We start from the raw sequence: 23,573 nt of genomic DNA, 5'->3' as shown, positions 1-23,573 counted from the left end.
CATAACTGGAAGCTCACAGGTTCAGTCCAACATGACAACCAGCCGGATGTGTGAAACTCAGTCACTCAATCACTCAAATCAGTTAAGAATCTAGACTGTAAACCGTGAATGATGTTTTGGACGACGGGCAGCGGAGAGGCCTGTTTTTCAGCTGAATAAAATGTTGGCATTGTATGTTTCTTCAAACCACAGATATGTTAGACTTTATAATGTCAACATTTTTACACATTGTATTAAATCACATTCAGATCACATGAACAGTCCCAATCACAGTGACAAACAACAGTCACTTCCTGTTTTTTTTACATTGCCGAGATATGTGAAATCAGCAAACCTGTTTATTTCTGTTCCCTGTGATGTTTACAGATATGTAGTTAAACCTGTTTGAGATTTCCGCTCTGCTTATTTCATGTGCTTTGTATTTGGCTAGCGTCTTTGTTGAACCAAATCCACCCGACAGCGACATCATACCGCTGTTTGGACTGACTGCTACTGCGAGTTTTCACAACTCAGGCAGTCATTTTCTTTAGTCTGTGGCCCAAAAGGTAATTAGGTCTCTAACATAAAGTTATGAAAGTTTTTACATTTTATGGGAAAAACCTCAAAAATGCATTTTAGATGAATGAAATGCGTCAGCAAAGGTCACCAAAATAAAAGTTTGGCATTATACATTTCTGCAAAAACCACGCATGTCACATTTCACGTTCGCATTACATGTCTGTGAGATGACTTTCCTGTCAGGAGTTGGAGGGGATGGTTGTGGCGTAACAGCTGGGCCGGGCTTGCGCTTCAACATTTGTAATTGCGAAACCACCGGATATTTTTTGATGAAATGTCGGGACATTTTCCAGCTGTGTTTGTGGGAACAAAGCCGGATATTTGTGACGAGACGCCTCATCTTTTCCTAACTTCAGCAAACTGACTTTTGTGTACAAAAACTGACCAGATCGGAAGTTCAGCTTTGTCACAGCATAGAATTGAAAATCTCTAATCCATACTTCAGCTTCAGTATGAATAGATAGAAAAGTAACTGACCAGGCTCATCATTTTACGTTACAATCCATCTCAAGCATGCTATCGTCCTGCAAAGTACCCTATACATTGCACAAAATGTAAAATCACAGTTCAGATTTTATCTTGGAGCCATCAGTTATGCTTCTTTTGAGATTCATGCACATGCTTGTAATTTGTTCCTAACACGCTGCCTTGATTTAAAAGTGTTCATCAAACGGATCTCGACCTTTTCAGGCACAGCGCCACATGTGGCTCTGCTTAATCCTTAAAGTGTTTTTCCCACCCCAAAATGCACCATTATCCCCACTTCAGCTTCTCATCTGATTAATCAGGAACACGTCATCTGATATTGCGACGCGTGAAGCATCGAATATTGATGAATGGGAGGGCGTGAGGGTCAAAAAGACTTTCTGTTGACTGAGGGAAATGATATGCGGCAGACCTGTCACTCTGATGACTTAAACCTGGAGCTTAAGCACCTGATCTGGCTGTCTGGTGTTATTGTTTCTGCTCTGTTTTAATGTGAATTCATGAGGGAAAACTTTAGTTCTTCTCATAACAAAAACCCACACTGAGAACAAAATACAATAGTGTCATTGTTAAGTTTTATTTTTTTAAAATACTGATCGCTCATTCTTTGGATACCAACATTCAAAGGTCCACGGAGAGAGTACTGTTGAGACTATCTGACAATAATTTGATGTATTTCTGTTGAAATATTATGCTCAGGCAGACATTATTCATAAATATGCACCGAGGAGATATCAGTGGGAAGTGTGGTGAGGTGGATTTATGTTATGGGCGAAGTGGAGGGTCAAAGCTTTAAAAATGTTATGGTTTTATTGCCGGGAGTTTTTAATCGTCAGCTGAAATGATTCATTGTTGTCCATGAAGTAATAACATCTGAATATGAAAAATACAAGGAAATTAAAGGTTTTGAGGTATTTATCAATAAAAGCACACGTGTTTCCTTTTTAAATTTGCTTGAATATACTTACTCACAACTTTCATCGAACATTTTTAACTGAATTGTCATCCTGAAGAAAATCTGGTTCGCAGCCAAGAATCAATCACCTCTGGGACACATAAATGCAATGACGACGATCCGACGTCATTTCAAGGAACACGCGTCTTATCAGGTTTGTGCTTGTTCACCCAGTTTCTGTGGTTCTTCCCTCCAGTTTCATCCCACAGATTAAACACATGTAGGAGTTAAAGTGTTTATCTGTGTGTAAGTAAGATAAGTACAATGTGAAAGGGTTTGCTCTGTTGAAGCCAGGCTTCTAAAACAAGTAATACCAGGTGTGTGTAGCCAAAGTTAACAGTCATAAAATATTAGGATTGCAACACTTGATCTGGATTCTGTCAGTGAAAAAACATTTAGCTTTTAATTAATTGGAAGGTGAAGAAATGTATTTGTTTGAACAAAGACAGCTGACTGAAAGATACTTTTGATTCGTTATCTATGAAGCAAGCGGAGTCGGTAATCATCATGGGAAATCATCATCATCAACAACAACATCATCTTCATAATGAATCATTCTCCGTGCAAGTCGATTTTTGTTGTATTATAAATTGGTAGTTGTGGAAGCCAATTTCTGACATTCAAAGAAAAAAATTGATGAAAACGCCTTGATGAAAAAAAAAAAATCCCATTGAAAAAAATTTTTTTTTTTTTTTTTAAAAAATTTTTTTTTCTTCAAAAAATCTTCAAAAGTATGACATAAAAAGTCAAAATGATTAGATACAAAGTCGAAACTATTAGATAGAAATCCAGAATTATGAGATACAAAGCTGAAAAATTATGAGATTAAAATCAGAATTATGAGATACAAAGTCAGAATCACGAGTTAGAAAGTTGAAATTATGAGATAGAAAGTTGTAATTTTGCTTGTGTTTTTTTCTTCAAAAAATCTTGTTTTTCTTGAAACTTGAAGTCGAATCTATGAGATAAATAGTCAAAATTATAAGATAAAAAGTCAAGATGATAGGATAGAAGTCAAAACTATGAGATAAAATTCAGAATTATGAGAAAAAAGTCATAATCACGCGATAAATGTTGAGGTTTTATCTCATAATTATGTTTTCATCTTTTCTTGTTCTTTAACTGGCAGAAGTGGCCCTCCATACAAGCAGACGATGAACTCTGTTTTCATTTGTCACACTTTTCTCGCAAGACCACAGCAACAGATACGTGTAGTCCTGCTGCATGTCTCCAGAGTTATCTGTATCGATGAGGTCATCGTGGTGATCACCACTATCGCCAGCTCATTTATTTATTAATGCGTCTGTGAACAAGGGTCACTGCAAATCAATACAAAGTTGTTTTTAGCCCTATATACTTAATTTCTGCCATCCAACCTGAACTTGTGCTACACTTCCTGCTGCATACAGTAGATACGTGTTCTGGTACATGTGCTATCTGACTTCTGCTTCTCATTACTGTTTTATTATACATGTGGTCTGTATCAAATATTCTGTTTTTAAGGCTATTTTTTAATACGTTTTGCAAAATGTTGCTTATTTGCTGTTTTTATTACATGTGCAGCCCTTTGAGGCATGTTTTGTGATATTAGGGTATAATAAACTTTGACTAAAATCATATTAAAATTGCTGTTTGAGATACAAATCCTTACTGATAGCCCACATTATGTTTAGTGATCGCAATGATAAAACGATAAGCGATGATGACAGAGAGTATTGTTTCACAAATGCACTTCTGTTGATTATTTGTGCTCTTTTTATGACCTAGTATTGCGTATTTTCTGTGAGTATTGACCCTTTGGTTGAACTGGTGGTGACCACATCACTGACTCACTAACAGACATACCAGTAGCTTGAATTCATTTTCAGGGACGTGACCGGCGATGTTGAAATGAAAAAGCTTCCCTACTCACGAAAAAAAAGGGTTTTAAACTGTGACATTCCTATTGCATAAACCTCATACCTTTTTAAAACGCTGACTGACTGTAAGAGCACACTGTAAGTTATTTTCAGCTCTGGCCTGGTATTCACAGTGGGAGGGAAGATGCTCACAATCACACACTGTTACCTGGGACGTGTCCAGTTTAAAACCACTGCAATGCCAGTTGTGTCCGTTGAGACGCCTTTTGGGAACAAAAGGGTGGCAGTTCAGTTGAGTTCAGTGTTTGTCATGAGGAGGCTTAAATCACGTTAAGACTATGGGAAGAAGCAGCGTATATACACACACTGACACACGCTGACAGACATGCAGTCTCTTGTCAAGGATAAGCACATAATTCTTCTTGTGAATAGATGTTATATAATGAAAAGAAGTTCCTTTCGCTTGCCCCAACCTGTCTGACCAGATACTACCCTATCTACACAATACTAATGAGTGTGTGTGTCTGTGTGTGTGTGTGTGTGTGTGTGTGTGTGTGTGTGTGTGTGTGTCCCATGCTACACATGTAAAACAGGTTGTAAAGTTTTTGTGGGTGGACAACCGTGCCAGATCTGCTTTATGAAAATAATCAGCCTTTTCTCTTCCCCTTCTCATTACTCCCCCCGCCTTCCCTCCTCCTTTCTTCCGATGAGATAAAACATTATCCCATTATATGACGAGGGCCTCTCTCCGTCTCAGGCCTGAATCCCCCTGCTGCAGCCAAAATATCCCCTAACACCTACACACAGTCACTGAACACATGCTGCAGCCGCGCACACACTCATGTTAAGGAGGCTAAGAATCACACATCCTCTACCTCTCGGCCCCCTCCTCCCTCTTTTTTCTCCCTCTCTTCTCTCTTCTTTGGCAGCTGCGCGTCATTTTAACTGTCTTCTATGAAACCTGGTATTCATAACTGCTGGTCATGATTCCACCCCCGAGCCCTGCGAACATCATGATGGTAATAGTTTAATCTGCATGGTCGTGACCCCGTCCCGTTGTTTAGATGTGACCTGAGTGGGAGAAAGAGGCTCCCTCGGCACACACACACACACACACAACACACACACACACAGACACACACACAGAGCGCACACACAGGCACGCTACAGCTGGGAGCCATTGTCTCCATGAGAAAGCAATGGCCAGTTTGACTTATTGTTGTATCTATCTATCCCTCTATCTATCTATCTATCTATCTATCTATCTATCTATCTAATCATCTAACCATCTATTAACTGGACATAAAATTACAGAGGAAAGTAAAGAAAGTACAGCAAAGAAGTAAATATCAGCACCATGTCGAGCAGCTATGAAGTGCTGTTATATGTAAATGCATTTGTTGCATGCACGGCAAAGGAATATATCGACATTATTGAAAACACGCTTCCATTTTCACGTCAGACGAGCTTTATGGAGCAATTTTATGGGGTTTTTCCAGCTGTTTTCTACTTCTACAGCTGTGAAGGAGAATGCTACAACGCTGTTCTGTTGAGTAGATGACAACTGAATCCTAATTTTTGGGCGAACTTGTCCTTTAAGCCCTCCTAAAAACCGCAAGTTGTCGTTTTTAAAATTTTTTTTACACTTCTGCTTTCGTGCAAGTTAAACAAATGAGATTTACTGTGCTGGCAGGCACATTTTATTTTATTTAACGCTTGACTTAGTCTGGTGTTTCCTTGTGTTCCTATTATAGCTAAGCTATGCTAACCAGCAGAGAAAAGCTGGTGAGTCACGGATGAGCAACCTCCGGGAAACATGACAGAGAGGTGTGACATCCCTTCACACACACACACACACACACCCAGCACGCACACATGCCACCTGACTGGAAAAGACTACATGTGGCCTGCAGAGAGCTTCTCGACACCTTTGTGCAAAGAAGAGCGCCGTTGCAGGCTAATTAGCATTATCCATGCCTGTGTCAAAAGTCCACCCATAGGCTTATCTAGACTGGTTTCTTAAAGCTCAAAGGCTGTTTGTGAAATCATATTTCATGTCAAAACGAGTGGCTGACATTTTCCAAACAATTCATCACGGAGGCACGTGTAGCGGTGTCGCAACAGGGCAGCAGCCTCTAAATAGAAAGGCTGGTTAATCATTGTACATCATCTAGAATCAGCTCCCTTCTTAGACAAATACATATATAACCGCCCAAACAAAAAGAAAAACGTCGATGAAAGTGTCTTGAACGGGATTTCACTCGCTACCAAGATGGATGAAAGAAGCGCCAACGGTGCATCTTCCCACAGGTGACGCCTCATGACACGACACTGAACCCCAGAGCCGAGATATCAAAAGAAACCCATAAATATAATCAGTACCCCGGTGTCGCTTAAACCGCTGATTACAACATAATGACATACAGTGGAGGTGTGTGTGTGTGTGTGAGTGTGCAGAGCTTGATTGAAAGAGTGTGGGCTAAGAATGTCATAACCTTGCACACATAGGATGGGTGGAGGCTCCAGACATTGTGGAGACAGAGGTTATAAACGAGGGAAAGACGTTTCTCACACAACACCATTGTTCGGCCACTTTTATAGTATATCTCAGATGAGTAATGCTTTTACGATATCGCGCCGAAAATACATACATCTCAGTGTTGTTTGGCTGAGTATAAATCCAAATGCGTATCACTTTTTGAAGTATTTTGAAAGAGCTCACGTAAGACCACCTCAGATTTATTTGAATATTCTAGTTGAGTGTTCGACTAAACTGCCACTTGAAGCTTTCTCCTGTCTTCATATTGGGATAATTCCTGACCTTTATAGGCTGCAAGCTCAAACTCGTTGCTCTAACAACAGTGAAGATGTTCTTTATACGACAAGTTTTGTCAGAGTTTTGACCTTTTACAAAAAAATGTCCCTTCTCCAGGCACCTGTGCCAGAAATCCAACACTTCTTGACGCAACAAAAACTAACCTTTTCGCTTTAAAGGAAGAAATGTTAAGACTGCTAGTTGGTTAAGATAATCACCTCTGCCAAGGTAGTTATGCTTTCACCAGAGTTTGTTTGTTTATCAGCAGGATTACATAAAAAAAACAAAAACAATTTCCATGAAAGTTTTGGTGCAGATCCAGATAAAGGGACAAAATCATGATTCTTTAACAGTGCGAGATGTTCAACATTTTCATTGATTTCTCAGGGAGTAATTCATGGATCTTCATAAAAAACAGTCCCCCTTTGTAAGGAAAAGAAAACAACACATATCAATTGTACAAATCTACAGTTTATCTTCATAAAGAGCATTTTTCTTATCTCCCACAGTTCCTCCAGGTAAGCTGCTAGTCTAAATGTTTCATATAAACAGCCAGCTTCATATTTGTGCATCATCCACATGTACAAAGTCAGGACTTGCTGTTATGTTACTAAATACTTTTCTTCAATTGTGTCCAGCTCTCTATTAAAATGGCAGCAGACAACAGAATGGAAAGTAGTTACAGTCAGTCAGTTATTTAGTGCCAATTCAACAAAAGTTATCTCACGACATTTTGAATTAATAAGTGCTTAAACATTACAGTAAATCATCTGGAGTTATAATCAATACATCGTGTATGATTTTGAAGTGAGCCATTCTGCATAATGGTCACTATACTTACGCTTTTACTTTTACTTTTACTTTGAGTGCCTGCTCTGTACATGTAAGAAAGTAAAAGTCAAGTTTGTTTTACTTCCTCTACTAAAATAAAGTAAAATATCTGAATATTTTCCCTCCACTGTTTATAATGAACAGATGACAAAACCTCAGATTTTTAGCTTGTTTAACAAAAACAAAAAAAGAAAAAGAAAAGAAAAGAGAAAGTAAGATCCATTCTGGGACTCGTGATGACTTGAAAAGAAGTTTATCTGCAGTTCATCTCTGTGTCTGTTGTTTTCTTTGTCTGAGCTCAGCTCTGCTGCTTTATTGACAGAACGCTGTCGTCCAAAGGCAGGAGGTGACACAATCAATCCCACTCACTACTGACTATAACAATCAAATCAGAACTAATTAAATCTTTACAATGTTAGCCAGCATCGCTGCCCACTTCTTCCCTGTGACACTCCATCTGCCTGCGTCTCCACTGACCAGGCCTCCTCCTGTGCTGCTGCCGGTGGCCGTGTGAGGCCTGATCAGAAGCTGCAGCTCAGTGCTCACTTTGACTGATCTTTTTCGATTGTGTAACTTCTCCACGGGTCTCTCTGTTCTGTTCTGTGGAAAAGAAAAAAAAAAAAATCATTACAAGTTTTACCTTGAGGCATGGGAGTGAACAGATCTTTGTCAGGCCTCTTTCTCCATCACTTTCTCTCTCTCCCCACACACACACACACACACACACACACACACACACACACACACATGCTCCACACACACAGTCAGAAGCAGAGATAATATTTTCGCTGAGAGCTTCTTGAACTCTGCAGATGGGGGAAAACATGCCACTATTTATTCCAATGAGCCTCTTCCTGGAGAGCCGCTGTTTAGGTTACCTCCAGTTTCAGGAGGTCAGTCAGTCAGTCTGTTGTGGAGCACATCATCAATAGGGCGCAAGGATAATTCAATTACACAGTCTCACTTTGGTGCTCCGACCAATTATAATCCATTTACCCTCAGTGGATGATCAATAATCTGATGGTGGGAGGGACTTTAATGTGTCTGAGAGAATTGTGATTTGCTGCCCTCTACTGCTTTTGTCTCACATTACATCTGCACCTCTCACACACAGTGATCTGCACAGAGGAGCTTTTCTCTGTGGTTACACTACAGGGCCATCAGTTTCGACATTATTGCCCTCACTAATGGCTCTGACTGCTGTAATAATTTCCCTAACTGATCATATAATCTTCACTCAGCCAGTCATTAGCGAGCCTTGACGTAATCTGAAGAACGATAGTAAAAGCTGCACGAGCTCAACTCTGGAAAAACAAGTTGGAAAACATCAGCAAATGCCTCCGAATCTTTGTTAAATCACATTTTTTCCTAATGTGCATTTTCTTCTCTTTTATGTTCATCAAATTGCGCTTTAAAAAAATCATGTCATTTTTTTTTCAAGGCTGCAACACTTGAATTGAAATATTTTATTGCAATATTAAAATTGCAGGAGCTGCAATATTTTGAACAAAGTATAATGAGGGACCAAACAGGATCATAACGAAGCACCGTAGTGCTGCAGACGTCTCCTAGCCTACAAATCCTGAAACATGTTTGTTTGGTACCAACGCCAACAAATCATTGTGATTATATTAGTTTTTTCATTGCAAATGAAAATTGTGGTGCAAAAATGATCATCACAGCTAACTGTGAATCACATTGCAAATGCAATTTATGTCAAAATAAACACAAGATGATTTATTTTTAACATAACGGCAGCCTTTTTATTTTATGTTTCTTTGATTTACACTTTCTTGTAAAGCAGCAGCGCTAAACAAAAAAGTTGCTCTTGTTGTAATTTCACTTTTAAATGAAGTCTTCTTGTTCAGCGTCTGCTAAATATGGATTATTTGTACCATTTATCCTTGTTCCGGTGCATTTTGCTACTCTTCCATATAATTATATGAGACTTTCAGACAGCAAATTGATGTTTGTTATTTATCTTTATATATTTCATCTGGGGAATGTGATTGATGGCAGGCCTGCAGGCACTCCCTCCTCAAGATGGATTCTCTTTTTGATAAACTATTTGCCTGATGAAGGGAAATGAATGTACTTTTGCAAGTTTTATCCTGGAGTTTGGAACTTTCGGTCTACTTTGCTCAAGAAATGGATGTTTTTATATTGTTATAATCATAAATAAGAAAAATGTTTTTTTGGTTTCTTCTTCTTAGCATTCATAGCAGACTCTACGAACGGTCTGAGGCTGATGTGGAGACCAGTTTGTCACTTCCTGCCTCTTCCCTTTATCTTTTCAGTCCAATCAATACTTGACTTAAACGTTGCTGTGGCTGGTTTATGAGCTTGTACTACTCCATAAATCTTTCAGAGAGTTCGTGCATGAATTTTGCTTTTTGATATTCACATATATCAATGTCATTTATGCATATTAATGTAACTAATGCTGTTATATGTTTGTTGTATATGTGTATGTCACGTGTGGACCCCAGGAAGATAAGCTGATTACCTTGGCATCAACTAATGGGGAAAAAACCTTACAATAAAAAATAAACAAAATTCATGTCAGGTTTTGTCGTCTCATCAGAGCGAAGCAGGAAGGGAAAATGCCTGAGCGCTCTCAAATATGCTTGAAAGCCTCACTGCTGACAGTGAATACTGAATTTATTTAAAAAACTACAGCTTTATTCTGCTTTAGCCAAACTTTTCTTAAAGCATATGGTAAGTTTGAACGACTATATTGTAGGAAAACAGCAATATTTCATTTCTGACATGACTGATTACCGAGACTGGACTGGATTATCACATATTTAGTTTTATCTCATTCTCATTCCCTTCTTTACGATTCTATTTACATTTCATGTCATTTTAATTAAGTTAACTTCAGTGAAGTACTCGTCTTATTAAAGAGAAGAGAATAAAAGAAGAAATAAAACCATTGGCGTGATGTGTGAGGCCTATCTGTGTGAGTTTTCTTTATGTGACAATTGAGATCAGACTCCCTGTTTGACACAGAACCACCCAGAGGATTTTCCCGTGCAAAGCCAGTCCAACACATTAAATACTCTTCATAATGAAAAATACATCTCTGACAGGGCAGATGTATCAAACCAGGAACATTTATTAGATAGCGTGTGTGCAAAATGGAAGCAAATGTACAGAGCTTTAAGTAAGAGGTGAGTGAGAGGCCAGACAGGAACCCAGAGAGTGTTAGCTGGTGAGAAGTTGAAGATTTACACATTATTTTAATTTTCAGCCACATGTTCTCCAGCTGAAGCCTTTATAGCTTTTCAAAGCAAACCAAAAAAAATACTCAGTGGGAAATAGAGAGTGTACACACACAGTTCACAACAACATCAGTCCTTGGCAGGAAGAGTAGGAGCAGGGTGCACATGTGACAGAGGGAACAGCAGAGTCGGTCTATAATTCAGTTCACAGGTCAAACAGAGTGAAAAATGACGAGAAGACCATCATAAATTAGCAACAGCGAGGCAGGTTGGCTGTTCATGTTAACTTACAGCCGCTGAAGGCAAAATCTAAGCACAGCCAGCCGCTCGGAAAATATCAGATAGGCCGTTTGCCAGGTCGTCGTAAAACTGCTCTCCGAGTTTAACATTCTTGTACACAGAGACAGAGAGCCTCGAGGACAAACAACACAAACAGACCCACGGCTGCAACATGTGAGATGCTAATTGGTTTGTTTGGGCAACGTTTTCATGACTTCTGAATAAGAAACATAAATTTCACACAGTAGTTTTATATTTAATGTGTGTGGAAGAAGTGTACAAGTGGACAGTTTGGGAGCATGGGAGGGTTATTTCTGTAAAATCTGACAAAATGCCTTTACCTTTAAAAATAGAGGAAGCGGATAACCCCCTCTTTAGCTCGTACAACTTAAATTTAACCGTCTACGTGGTAATTCTGAGATAGTCTGCTTCCTGACTCTTATTTCAGCAAGAGTTATCACACATAAAACGGTTGGATTAATGGATCATAAAGGTGTTTTTTTCCATATGCAGATGAAAACAGTCAACGCTGTTATATTACCTCGAGATTTTAGGGGGGAGGGTGTTGACGATTCCTCCAAGTCAACCGGAGTGTCCAAAGGAAACATGAATAATTCTTTTAAACATAAAAAACATGAAAGTTGAGCCCCCCTTCACAACCCAATAACTGTGCAGTTAATTCTCGGTTTACACTCTTCTCCGAGAGGTTTGATAATGAAAAGTTAAAGACCCCCTCAGCACACGTATCAAAGCATACATAATACATCTCTGTGCTCCTTAAAGGAACTCTGTGTAACAATCTGCAGCAATTTCAACGTATTAATCAATTTTAATTGGCCATATGTGAGCAGATTGTAACGTGACATGAGAAATGAGGCCTTCCTCGTCTCTCTCGATGCCTGCTGGAGTGTGGATTTCTTCGCTACAGTCAGAAGGATGTGACTTTACGCACTTTCGTAGTGCCTCTTTGCTCTGCCAACAGAGCAACAGTAGCTAATGTTAGTTTAGAAATGGAGTCCGCTAATCTAAACTAACACAGAAGTTTCACAGAGCCCCTTTAACATGGTACCTACTCCTTCCTCATTAAGTTTCCAGGATATATAAATATGCACATAATTTCACATGTTTAACTGCAGGACACAAGATGTCTCCTGCTTCACTATGAAATCCTCTCTCAGTGTATGTGCATTGAAGTTCCCACGCTGAACACTGGACCTGGATCGACATCCAAACTATTTGTGATGTCACAAATCATGCTTGTTGGCCTGTCTCTTAAAAATCTAGTACAGAGAAAATTTGCACCTTCAGCAACGAACTGTCATGATGAACTAATGCATCACCGTAAAAGTGAAACTCAAACATTTCACTGTAGGAACAGGAAGAAAAACACATTTTTGGCTCGAGGGGGACTTTAAGTTTTGCATAATAGCAGTATTTTATCTCCAAATGTGTCTCTGCTGAAGTGAAAAAGTTAACGTGGAAAGATTATGTATTGCAAAGGACCTTCTTCTAATCAGAGAGGTTCAGTGAAGAGAGGCTCGGCACTCGAATCATGAAAAGCACCCCGATGCACATCCGACACGGAGTGCCTTCCCCCTGCTTTCCAATCACTCGCTACAGAAAAAAATAAGCTTCGATGGAGTTTTAATGAGGACACATTTACATGACAACCTTGTACAACTCATCACCAACACACATTTTAGAAATATATTTGGTCCAGCAAAAAAACACCAGTTATTTTACACACATTATTCCACAGTACATGCACATACACGCATCCTCCTGGCCCACCGTCTGTCAAACTAGATAACACTTGAGCCCAAAGTACTCGGTTTTTCGACGTCCTGCAGCCAGAATCACACAGCGTGAAACAGTTCTACCACTTGCACAGTTAAAGTTTGCTTTTGGTGCCTGGTGACGTTAATATTTCTCACATTTTATCCAGAAAAACGTGAACTTTTGGTGTTTTTAGTGGTACGACTCCTGCAATACACGACCCTGGTGTTCGCTATTTGGTTGCTCCCGACAACAACGACAAATCTAACTCTACTATTACTCTTACAGTGGTTTGATAGCACCTGATGGTTAATAGAAGTCCATTTAGTGTATGTTTATTATCTCAGTAGGTGAATATATTGTACAGCAGTTAGTTATGAAGCCCTGAGGTCAGCCATATTAATTCTGTATCACATCCACAGCTAATCACTTAAACATCTTTATGACATCCGTCTCACTCCCTGGATATAAACACGGACATCTGTACAGGGATGGCACACTGGCACACACATCACACCACGTACATGGACATCATCTTACACAGCACTGCGTTTCATCACCACAAAACAACCGACAGTGAGGGCGATTTATTTCATGGCATGTTTTTGCCACAACTTTTAAAGAGACAAGCGATTTAGGGACCATTATTTGTCTGACAAAACTGGATGGAAGATAAATATTTCAGTGTTTTTGCTCCTTCACATCTGCCTCACATGCCGCACATCTGACACATATGAATGTAAGAATACAGACATCTCTGCTATTTGCGAAAGGAGACAAATGGAAAGAAAAGACCCATCAAAGTGACAGTCCTCCTCTGGTGTTTTTGCTTTTTTTGTAGTTGTGGTTACAATTTGTTTTAAAGGGACACTTCACACCCCAAATCAAAAATAAGTGCCTCCTCTTGCCTGTAGCGCTTTTTATCCATCACCTCAGCAAACAAAACAATTTAGATTGATAAACAGCACTGCAGGTAAGAGTAAAAAAACTTTGATTTAGGGATGAACTGTCCCTTTAAGATCTACATTTGGCGATGGGGTGTTAAACTCTGTGACTTCAGTGGGGCTCGTGTATCCTAACGCGTTCCTCCGACATACAAACTAGGTTCCTACATAGTAGTTTACCCATATAAACAAAAAAATAACCAACATCCATCACTGGGATCTGCTTTTTTTTATGATCAGGTACTTTATGTACAGGGAAAAGGAGCGTTAATATTAAAGGATGTAGCATGAAAATGTGAAATATTTCAGCTATGGGACTCTGCATCTAAAAGTCTACAGCAGAAGTTAACTAGTTTTCTATTATTCACACCATGCAGGACGGGATTGTACCACACTCCTTTTGTTAGGACCTAAAATCTAATCTGTTCTAGTCATTCACATCAACTCCATTTCAAGACATCGACAGCACTAAACCACTGATGAGAGGAAACAAAACGAGCTGGAAAAGGCACTATAGAAAAATCTTGATTGATGGGTGATCAATAGAGCCGTCTGGACGGAATAATTGTAAGAGATCAACCTGAGAATTTAAAATGAAGCCGTGTTTCTGATCCATGTGGGCTGAAACGCACAAAGGGATCCTCGGCCCTTCTCTTCTGATAGATGATAAAAAGGAGGCGACATGAAGCCGCTCAGCTCCCAATCTGCACTCGGGGTGATAACAATATTACCACATGGGCAGGAAAACTTCAAATACTGCCCATTTTCTTCGTTCTCTCAGTTATGTATGATTTGTTGCCAGGTAACCGTGGCCTTGGAGAGTCCCCCGGTGCATAATTTCTTCTCATTTGTGGTCTGAGCTGAGTGATATGAGCACTACAGAAAGCCTCAGTGGATGTCACACGCATCCTTTGGCGAGTGTCATCTTAAGGTAACTGGCTCCAGTCCACCATGAGCTGCAGATTAAATGCCCATTCACAAATGCAGCCATCACAGAGGCTCATTTTTATACGCCGGCGTCACACTGGAAAGGAAAAATTCACGCTCGGATATACTCTTGACAGTTATGTCCTTCACCCTTTTGTGATGCGGTCCAGCGGTTATTCAGCTTTGAAGGAGCTGGATTTTCTTTTTCTGCATCCATGCTCCTTACTCAGACTACTACTGTACATGCCTCGCAGGTACAAATGCATGGATTAAAGCTTTTCACAGATGGAGAAATTGGTTTCTCCGCCTTTTAGAAGATGGGTTTTCTCCCCTGCGTGATGTAAATTTGTGGCTTTTTCTGATTTAGGGATTGAATTTATGTTTTTTAGAGAGATGAACGATTCTTATACCAAATTTGACTGAAAATATATTTGTGCAATGTCATGTTATCCAAATCTAAGTGGCTATTAAAGGTCCAGTGTGGAGGGTTTAGTGGTATCTAGAGGTGAGGTTGCAGACATATCAGCCCAACCTGGCAGGGATTTGCATTTCCATTGCAACAGGGCTACCTGGGTTTGGATTAGGGTTAGTGTTGTGCTGGGCTGTAAATACACTATCCAACAAAACAAAACGCTAACAAAGCTCCATTTATTCGGTGACAAACACCATTAATTTCCTACATTCTTCACAATAAAATTCCTCTGTTATTTTGTTATATAAAAGCTTTTATTATGAAGTTTTCGCCAGCAATAACTTAACACGATTCCTGACAAAGCGGAAAGCAAACACAATGAAACAGTAAAATACAGCAGATATCTGAAAGAACAAACAGGAACACTGGAGATAAACTACACTGAAACACCTTTCTCTCAGGTTTCCTGCACTGACATGAGTCTTGAGAGAAGAGGTCGCCAAAGGTTGGCCACTGCGAGGCCTAGTCCAGGTCTTGGCTTAACTCTGAGCGGTAAAACTGTTGATGGAAATGCAAATCGGCACGGCTTGGACTGACTTGGCGCAGCCAGTGGAAAAGCCCCATTAGATTCAGGTGATTATACACTAATGAAAACATAATTATTAATATACACACTGGACCTTTAATGGGAACAAAAAAAATAACCCTGTCAAACAAGCACTGCAGGATAACAAGCCATTGTGCTGTGAAGAGCAACCTGACACTGTCTTAAACCTTTGTGTTTTCTGACCTCTAGTGGACTAACGTCTCCAGGCATCATGGAGGGTTCGTTTACAGATGCACCCACGCACTTCAACCAGAGAGGGTAGATACTCCTGAAACTGTTTAAAGAGTTGTTCAGTAGTGTGGATTTTTCCTTTAATGACCAACACAAGAAGTGTGTGTGCACAATCGCCACGTTGGTGTTGTCCTTACAACATCACATTCTTGTAATGTTATAGCTTTGCAACCTGGGAAAAAGCCCAGAAAAATATGTACATGGGAATTTAGCCTTTCTTAGTCGTGTTTAAGGTTGTGACAGAGTCTGTTTTAACCAAAACTATGATCATTTGTTTGTTTTTTTGCCAAAACTTGAACAAATTCACCATATAACAAGTTGACCCATGGCGTCCAGGTTGAAAGTCCTACACCTGACCCATCCACCCACCACAGCCTGCTCCCTACAGCGATTGTGTTGTTTTTTGGTCAGCTGCAGTGGTGATGATCCTGAAGCAACAGTAGTTATGAAGTTGTAGAAACAACACCAACACGACCGTATCAGATAAACGGGACATACGCAGTCAAACAGGCAGGATGGGTTTCTAAAATGGCTCCAGCTGTCCTTCAATCCAATAACACGACCCGATCACTTTCATACTAGACGTGTGTGATTTGTTGATATCAAATGTATTAAAAATCACGAGCTGACAACTACGTGACACGACAGGGGAGGCTCTGAAGATTACCGGTGTTACTTCAAGGTGATTAGAGACGTGACGACAACGTTCAGTGGTTCACACACACATACGCACACACACACACACACAAGCAACAATGACAACAACGATGCTTTGGATTAGTGAAAAAGTTAAAAAAATCACAATCTTGAGTCTCAGTGACAGAGTGATTATGGACATACACTCACAGTAATTCGTAAACAAAATATACACATACATACTGTACCTTGTACTAATCTACAGTGGAAATCTTTTCTGTTTTGGTTATACTCGTTAATTTTCAGTCTTATTTCATTGGTGTTTTTTTCTCATAAATTCCATTTATCTATGTATATTTACAGAACTTATCTATTCATATCTTCCATATTTTTCTGAGTGCACTGCATACTATCATTGGGTTCAAAAAACTAAAAGGATTATCTAATAAACATGTCGCTAACTTTACATTTCTCCTCAAAGTGCAAGACGTAATGGGGGGAAAGTGCATGAGTCCTGCCGACCGACAACTCTGCTCCACCAGCGTAAAAAGACTGTCACCTTACTGTAATATGTATTCACACATCAAACCATGCTGACTGAGCAAGCGCACACATCGAAACCTTTCACTTAAAATCTCCATGATTCCAGCGTGACATCGACATGTTGACTGCATAACAAAGCAAAGCAAAGTGGACTGTGGAGTCCGCGTTAAAGCTTCAGACAGCAGTGTGGTACAGAGCTTAAAGGCTTGTAGTTTTTATTTTCCTGTTGTTTTTATTTTTGTTTTAGGGTTTGCTCGTTTGCACTTTAGTTTTTTATTGTATGAGCCATTTTTGTTTTGAAGATTTTTGCTTTAATGACTCATTATTGAATGTTAACGTCTAGAATAATGACCACCTAGGTTAAGATTGGTTCCCTCGCTTTCACTGTGTTTTTTCTGCCACCGGACACAAAATCTCCTGGGAAAATGAAGGCCGACTGTGGATCTTGTCAGTGTTGTTGGTAGTTGTTGGTCCGAGGGGAACTGGATGCGATCTGGTTGTTTCTGTGACAGTGGTGCCAAAAATAATACCACTTGGAACACTAGGTGTGGAGTTTCCTGTTTCCACTTAGAAATGTTTAGTTTTAGTTTAGTCTGTATTAGTTTTTATCTTTTATATATCTAATCATTTTTTTTTGTCAGCTTCAACATTTAAGAAGGTCATGTCGCTCTCAAACATATGCACCAACATCTCCTCACGCTGGTTTTGTTGACAAATGTTGACCCAATTGACAAACCTGTACGTTCTTATTTCATTTTATTTAGTTTGTAACTCCTCAACATTGTTTCAGTAAGTTTTTTTTACCTAAAGTCTAGGTTTTGCATTTATTTCAGTAACTAAATCGTTTTTTTTGCACCAAGGTTTCTTTTCTTGTTTAGTTTTAGTTATCTATAAAAACTCTGGTGTGGTATATATATATATATATATATATATATAGTGGTCTGAGTGTAATTTATTCCACTCACACTTGCATTGGCTGCACATAAGATGGCATCTAAATCAGTGACTTGGCAGGAAAATGTTCCAGTGGAAGAAAACAACATTCACATTAAGAGTCCATATTGTTTCCAATGCTTCCATTTTAGATGAGAAGGTCTTGGATGAAATTGATTTTTCTAAAGATAAATAGCAGACAGTGAATCATTTTACTACTTGCACATTCCCACATGAAAAGTCACTGTGCACTTAAAAAAATCATGTTTTTAAATCGTCAAATAATTTCACAGCTGACTGATGTCATGTCAATCTCCTGATGAGATTTGGGCATCAAGATGAGAAAACAAGTCACAGCCCCAAAAGCTCTTTATCTTCATTAAGATTTGAGGCGGCATTTGGTTTTCTGGGACGCCAGTGACTCAGTTTTTACTTCCTGGACTTAAACCATGCCAAGGAATATTATCCAAACCCCTGCCCACTGGCCAGGATTGTACTTGTTGCTTGGCAACACCGACTTAGTGAAGGACATTTCGAACGTGTCCTGCACTGCAAAGCCGAAGTACAGTTAAATACATGAGTAATAAGGAAGACAAATTAGATGAAAAGTATGGTTGAAAGCAGGCTGCAGATTCGATGCCTTTCATTTTTAGATTTTTTTTCTCGATCCACTTCCTAGTATGAGCGATGAGATCTTACACAAGCACTTTTCTGCCTGAGATGTGAAATGTATGCGTCTTTTTGAAGAACATGAGGTCATGCATTTTAGGACACAAATCAGAAATCAACAACATTCGAATTAAAATCTGAAGACAGTTGTGGGGCTGTTACTTGTTATTTATGTTGTCAATCAAATCGGATTAAATCTCACAGTCCGGATGAAGCTGATTAACTGAGTTTCAAGTCTTAAGCTTTTCATAAATAAAACCACAGCATGTCTTTTTTTCCAAACTTAAACTTTTTGCCTTTTCATTGATGAATGTTTCCCCTTGAAGAGGGTGTATTTGAATTTAGAAAACATGTTTAAAGTCGTCTTTAATTGCTCCTTTGGGGTGGCAGGCTGTGACTTTGTGCCACACTGCTGCTCGCTGCTTTATGTCCTCCTCTATGCAGCAACACGACTCATCTGGATCACAATAGCCGTACATTTACATCCTCAGGCTCAGCTTGGCGCACACAAATGGCAGTTCCACTTGCTAAATACATACACACACACACACAAAATAAAAGTTTCAAAACCCACCTGGAGCTTGTTTCACACTGAACAAGAGAACATCACAATCCAGATTCTTTATGCATGCAGCGAGTGAACACACCGTAGTCCTGGTTTACTAAGCTTTTGTTACGGGGCCACAGGTGTTTTTTTCTCGCAGAGTGTAAATACCGAGCTACATGTAGCCTGTTTAGCCTGCAGGCACACGTTTGAACAGTCACACGGGAGATTCAGGCTCACGTTAAACTCTCTGATAAGAGCTTAAACTTGCAGCTGACATCAGTTAAGGGTGAATTCGTCCCCGGTTGTTTCGGCTCTGCTCGTGAAATCGCTCCTGCCGACAAAATCCTTAGTAAATCTGCGTGGTTAAAAGTTAGGCGAGTGGACTGTCCCATGGCTCATGATTCTCTACGGTGTAGTGTGCAGTCATGTGTGAGTGAATATTTACAGTACCACAGAAAACAACTAGAGGAAGAGAGACACAGGCTTGGCACCGCTTCAGTATCATCACATCGACACAGACCGCGGAGTCTGTACAACCGTAATGAAGAGTGTGAATGTACGTGTGGGGATTGTGTTTGTGTTTGTGTATGTGTGGTTTTTTTTTTTCCCCGTGCGCTCCTGCTGTCCTCGTCCTCCTCCTCCTCCTCCTCCTCACTGTGTGGGAGAGCAGTCGTCTAAATCCAGCAGCTCTCTGACCAGTCTTTCTCCGAACTGCGCTCGGCTGTAGCGTTTAGCCGTGTAGGCGTCAGACATCTTGTAGAGGATGTACGCGTTATTGATGGCGATGCTGATGCTCAACCAGAACACCTGCTGCCAGGTCTTGTTGGGCTTGTGGAAAATAAAGTACCTGTGGGAGAAAAACAAGCTTCTTACTCCTGGGTTTCTTTTTATAGATTCAATTAATTAATAAAGTTCACACTCCACTATAAATAATATGTCTTAAAGCAAGACTGTAACTTTTGCTGATCAGCAGGTGTTAAAAACAGGTTGATGGCACACAATTTCACCTCATTTCCCACATTTTCATGAGACCGTTTCTTTCACCAATTATGCTGAAATTGGACCACAAACAGGAAACAACACCTTGTGATGTACAGTGTTAACTTTGAGGTTTTTTATACCCACACAGGGTTTAAAAGCCTCGTGGGTGAGAGGTGAAACGTCTTCAAGAAACTGAAACAAGTCAAGCTTTGATTGAAATGTCTTTCAGTTGGTTGCTTAAATGCCAATTATTTAGTCAAAATAGTCGACCATTAATTTTCTGTTAATCAACCAAGATTGAATGATCAAGCAATGATCAAAAAGAGGGAACGGTACCCAACAACAACGGTTCAAATACAGGATATTCTCCCTCTACAGTGTGTAACTACTTTCATTTGTTAGAGAATGAGTGCATAATTATCATTAGCTATGACCCAGAATATGTCATGTTGTGTCTGACATTCATCCTTCTAGTCACCTTGAATCCACTGCAAGAACATGTTGTAATAAGTTGTACGTACTTGCTGTACTTGTCGTCGTATTTGCAGATGTAGCTGAGGTGCGCCGCAAAGGCCTCGACGGCCAAGGGACATGGTATCTCCCCACTTTTCCTCTTAATGATCATACCTGCCATGAAAAAAAAACAAAAAACACATACCACAAACTAAGAGACAGCAGAGAAAAGAGATCCTTTCAAGGGGACTCGTTTTCCCTCCCGACTCTGCTTTCACCTGGCCAACAACAGGGGAGACGAGGGAGAGGAGAGGGAGCGCTCCTTCCTCCCTATTGATGTTTTTGGCTGGCTTCTGTGTTGTTTGGTCCCTGGAGGGCTGCTTTGTTTAATGGGCCATTTTCAAAGCAGGGATTCAGACTGTAACAGCAGGAGGTGTTGCTAATAATGTTAACGGCGGCTCTGTTAGAGTTTGTCGCAGTCAGCCATGACGGTGAGACAATATCGTAGTCCTTAAACTGGTACCTGAAAATGGTACGCAGCCATTATCAACGTTTATTACCGGTTGAATGCTCCACTTTTCTGGGCCGTCAGTGTAATTACCGTGCGTAATTATGTGACGCTACTCACATACTGTAACAACCACTGATCTTGATATGGTTTTCTCTATGTTATTTAGGTTATTGCTGGGATTCACTCTTACATTTCCTCTTCTTTTTGTACAGAGTGAAAAACACTTCCAGCTCACATACCCACGCGCACGCACCGAGGGAAAAGAACATCAATATCAGATAGTAACAGTTTGAACTGATCTTTGCTTCCACACTCTTCATTCAAAACACTCGCACACACAACAGCCCCTTCAACCAGGTTTAACACCTAACAAAACAGTTTAATCGGAGTGGATTACGCTACGAGAGATGGGGAATATCATGAACCTGTCGCCTCCTGGAAATGGATTATCATGGATTACAAGCTCTCATTGATTTTCCCTGACATGAATGCTTAACTGTGGTAACCTGCAACCAGAAACAACAGCACAGCTGATCTTATTTTCCATGAAAAACTGTCAGGTAAATGGCAGCCAGAAGACATTTCAAATAGATATCACACATATGTGAACCGTCTCCTGTCGATATCTATAATTCAACGAGACGGATACACTTTTAGAGTTTTAGTTCCGGGTGTATCGGAGCGGCTTTTACCTTGTTTTGTCGGGGAATAAGCGTTGGTGAGGAACCTGAAGTGTCCCTTGTTGTACCAGCTGATCAGCGACATGCTGCCTTTCATCATTACTCGCGATTGGCCGCGCTGCGCTGGCGTGGAGCCGCACACCAGCATGTTTTGCGGTAGGCCCGTACAGTCGCTCTTCCTGGTGCTCAGCAGACCGCAGCAGTAGATATCTGAAGAAGGACGAATACAGACACGTGTTAACATCTGTATAAAAAATGTTACAAGAGATAAAATACTGTTGAGTGCATTAATCGAGCGACAAAAAATTAATTGGCAGCTGTTTTGATAATTGGTTGATCATTTAAGTCATTTCTTAACAAAAATGTGCAAAGATTTTGATTGTTGTTAAGTCTTCAATGATATTAAACTAAATATTTTTGTGTTTTGGACTTTTGGTCAGACAAAAGGAGACAACTGAATTGCAATGAGCCTTTTTCACAAATGTATTGACCAGGACATTAATCCATTAATTGAGAACATAAGTTTTTATCTGGAGCATTCTGCTTTCGGATGTGAACCCGCAGAACAAACTGCTGTCGAGTGTTTATCTCTCACAGCCGAATCCACTTCAGCTCTTCTCTCCTCTCATATCCCGTCTCTGCCGTTTGCTTTTTTCTGACTTTCCACCCATTTCAATTCTTTATTTTCTCACATGGACGAGCCGCAGTGAAAACAATCATTTGGCTGACTGCCGCTGATTTAAGTTCTCAATTTGGACACTGATTTCTATCTGTGTCGTAGATGTGTGTGTGCGCGTCTGTCCACAGTAAGTACCGCAGCCGCGCCGGGTAATTAACTCTGTTAATTAATGCAGCGCGATAAATTTGAAAGAAAATATTGCACAATGCGTTCACAAGCTAGCTTGTGACTGATGGTTTTTTCGGCTGAATGACTTGTGGTAGCTTCGTCCAATTACTGTCTAAATACATAATATTGATTTTATCTCTCAACTTGTTTTTCTTTACTTGGCGCACAACAGCTCTGCCCGGTTGAGTTTAAAATTGCTCTGCTATTATCGTCCAGTGAAAGAACATTTGCGATGAAAAACTTTTCAATTTGTTTCTTTTGAAGTCGTCTTTTCAAGGAGCCTGTCCGCTGAATATATGTTCCCTGCCTTCACTGTCTCATCTGAAGCCCTTTACGGCATTGTCCCACATTTGCTATTATCATTACGAAAGAAGAAAATAGGTCACCGAGGAGAATTTTAATGTGACTCACCCCAACACAATAGGATTATACTTTCATGATAAAAGATGTCTTTGGTATAATGAGCATGGAAAACCGCTTCAAAGGCAGATTATCAGCATAAAAAAAAAAAATCACAATTTTCTCCAAAATAACTGCAAGAATCTGAGCCTTAAACTGTAAGACGGGGATCAGAGAGGCACGCTGTCAGATGTTAAGTGGTGTTTCACTTAGGTGTCAGCTAAAGTGTTCACTTTAACTATTGATTTTTAGAGCGGTGACAAGGCTAAACACTCCCTGCTGAATCTTCCATGATTTAATGTGCAGCAGTCCATTGCAGTGCATCGTGGGGCTGTTACGGTTGATGCTGGTTGAAGTGCAAAAAAGTATCCATCTTAACGTCACTGAGCAAAACTTTATGTAACTTTTTTAACCTAAAATAAAAACAGTGTCTTGTAACAGGGTGAATGCTGTCTCTGTCTCAGCTATCA

General features: G+C 40.0%; 1 protein-coding gene across 1 annotated transcript in view; it reads right to left on the bottom strand.

The window, feature by feature from the left end:
- Positions 1–10,602: 10,602 nt before the first annotated feature.
- pgbd5 (piggyBac transposable element derived 5) overlaps positions 10,603–23,573 on the bottom strand; it is a 30,695-nt gene continuing 17,724 nt past the window's right edge. Inside the window, exons 5-7 of the mRNA XM_084375334.1 lie at positions 21,870–22,067; positions 20,735–20,840; positions 10,603–20,079 (exon numbers count right to left, since the gene is read on the bottom strand). Coding sequence (XP_084231460.1) covers positions 19,884–20,079; positions 20,735–20,840; positions 21,870–22,067 — 500 coding nt within the window. The 3' untranslated portion in view covers positions 10,603–19,883. The remainder of the gene's footprint in view (positions 20,080–20,734; positions 20,841–21,869; positions 22,068–23,573) is intronic.

Source organism: Pagrus pagrus (assembly GCF_965226575.1).
Source record: "Pagrus pagrus genome assembly, chromosome: 15".
NCBI classification, from domain to species: Eukaryota; Metazoa; Chordata; class Actinopteri; order Spariformes; family Sparidae; genus Pagrus; species Pagrus pagrus.
The sequence above is the reverse complement of the archived record's forward strand: the minus strand, read 5'-3'. Positions and strand labels throughout refer to the sequence as shown.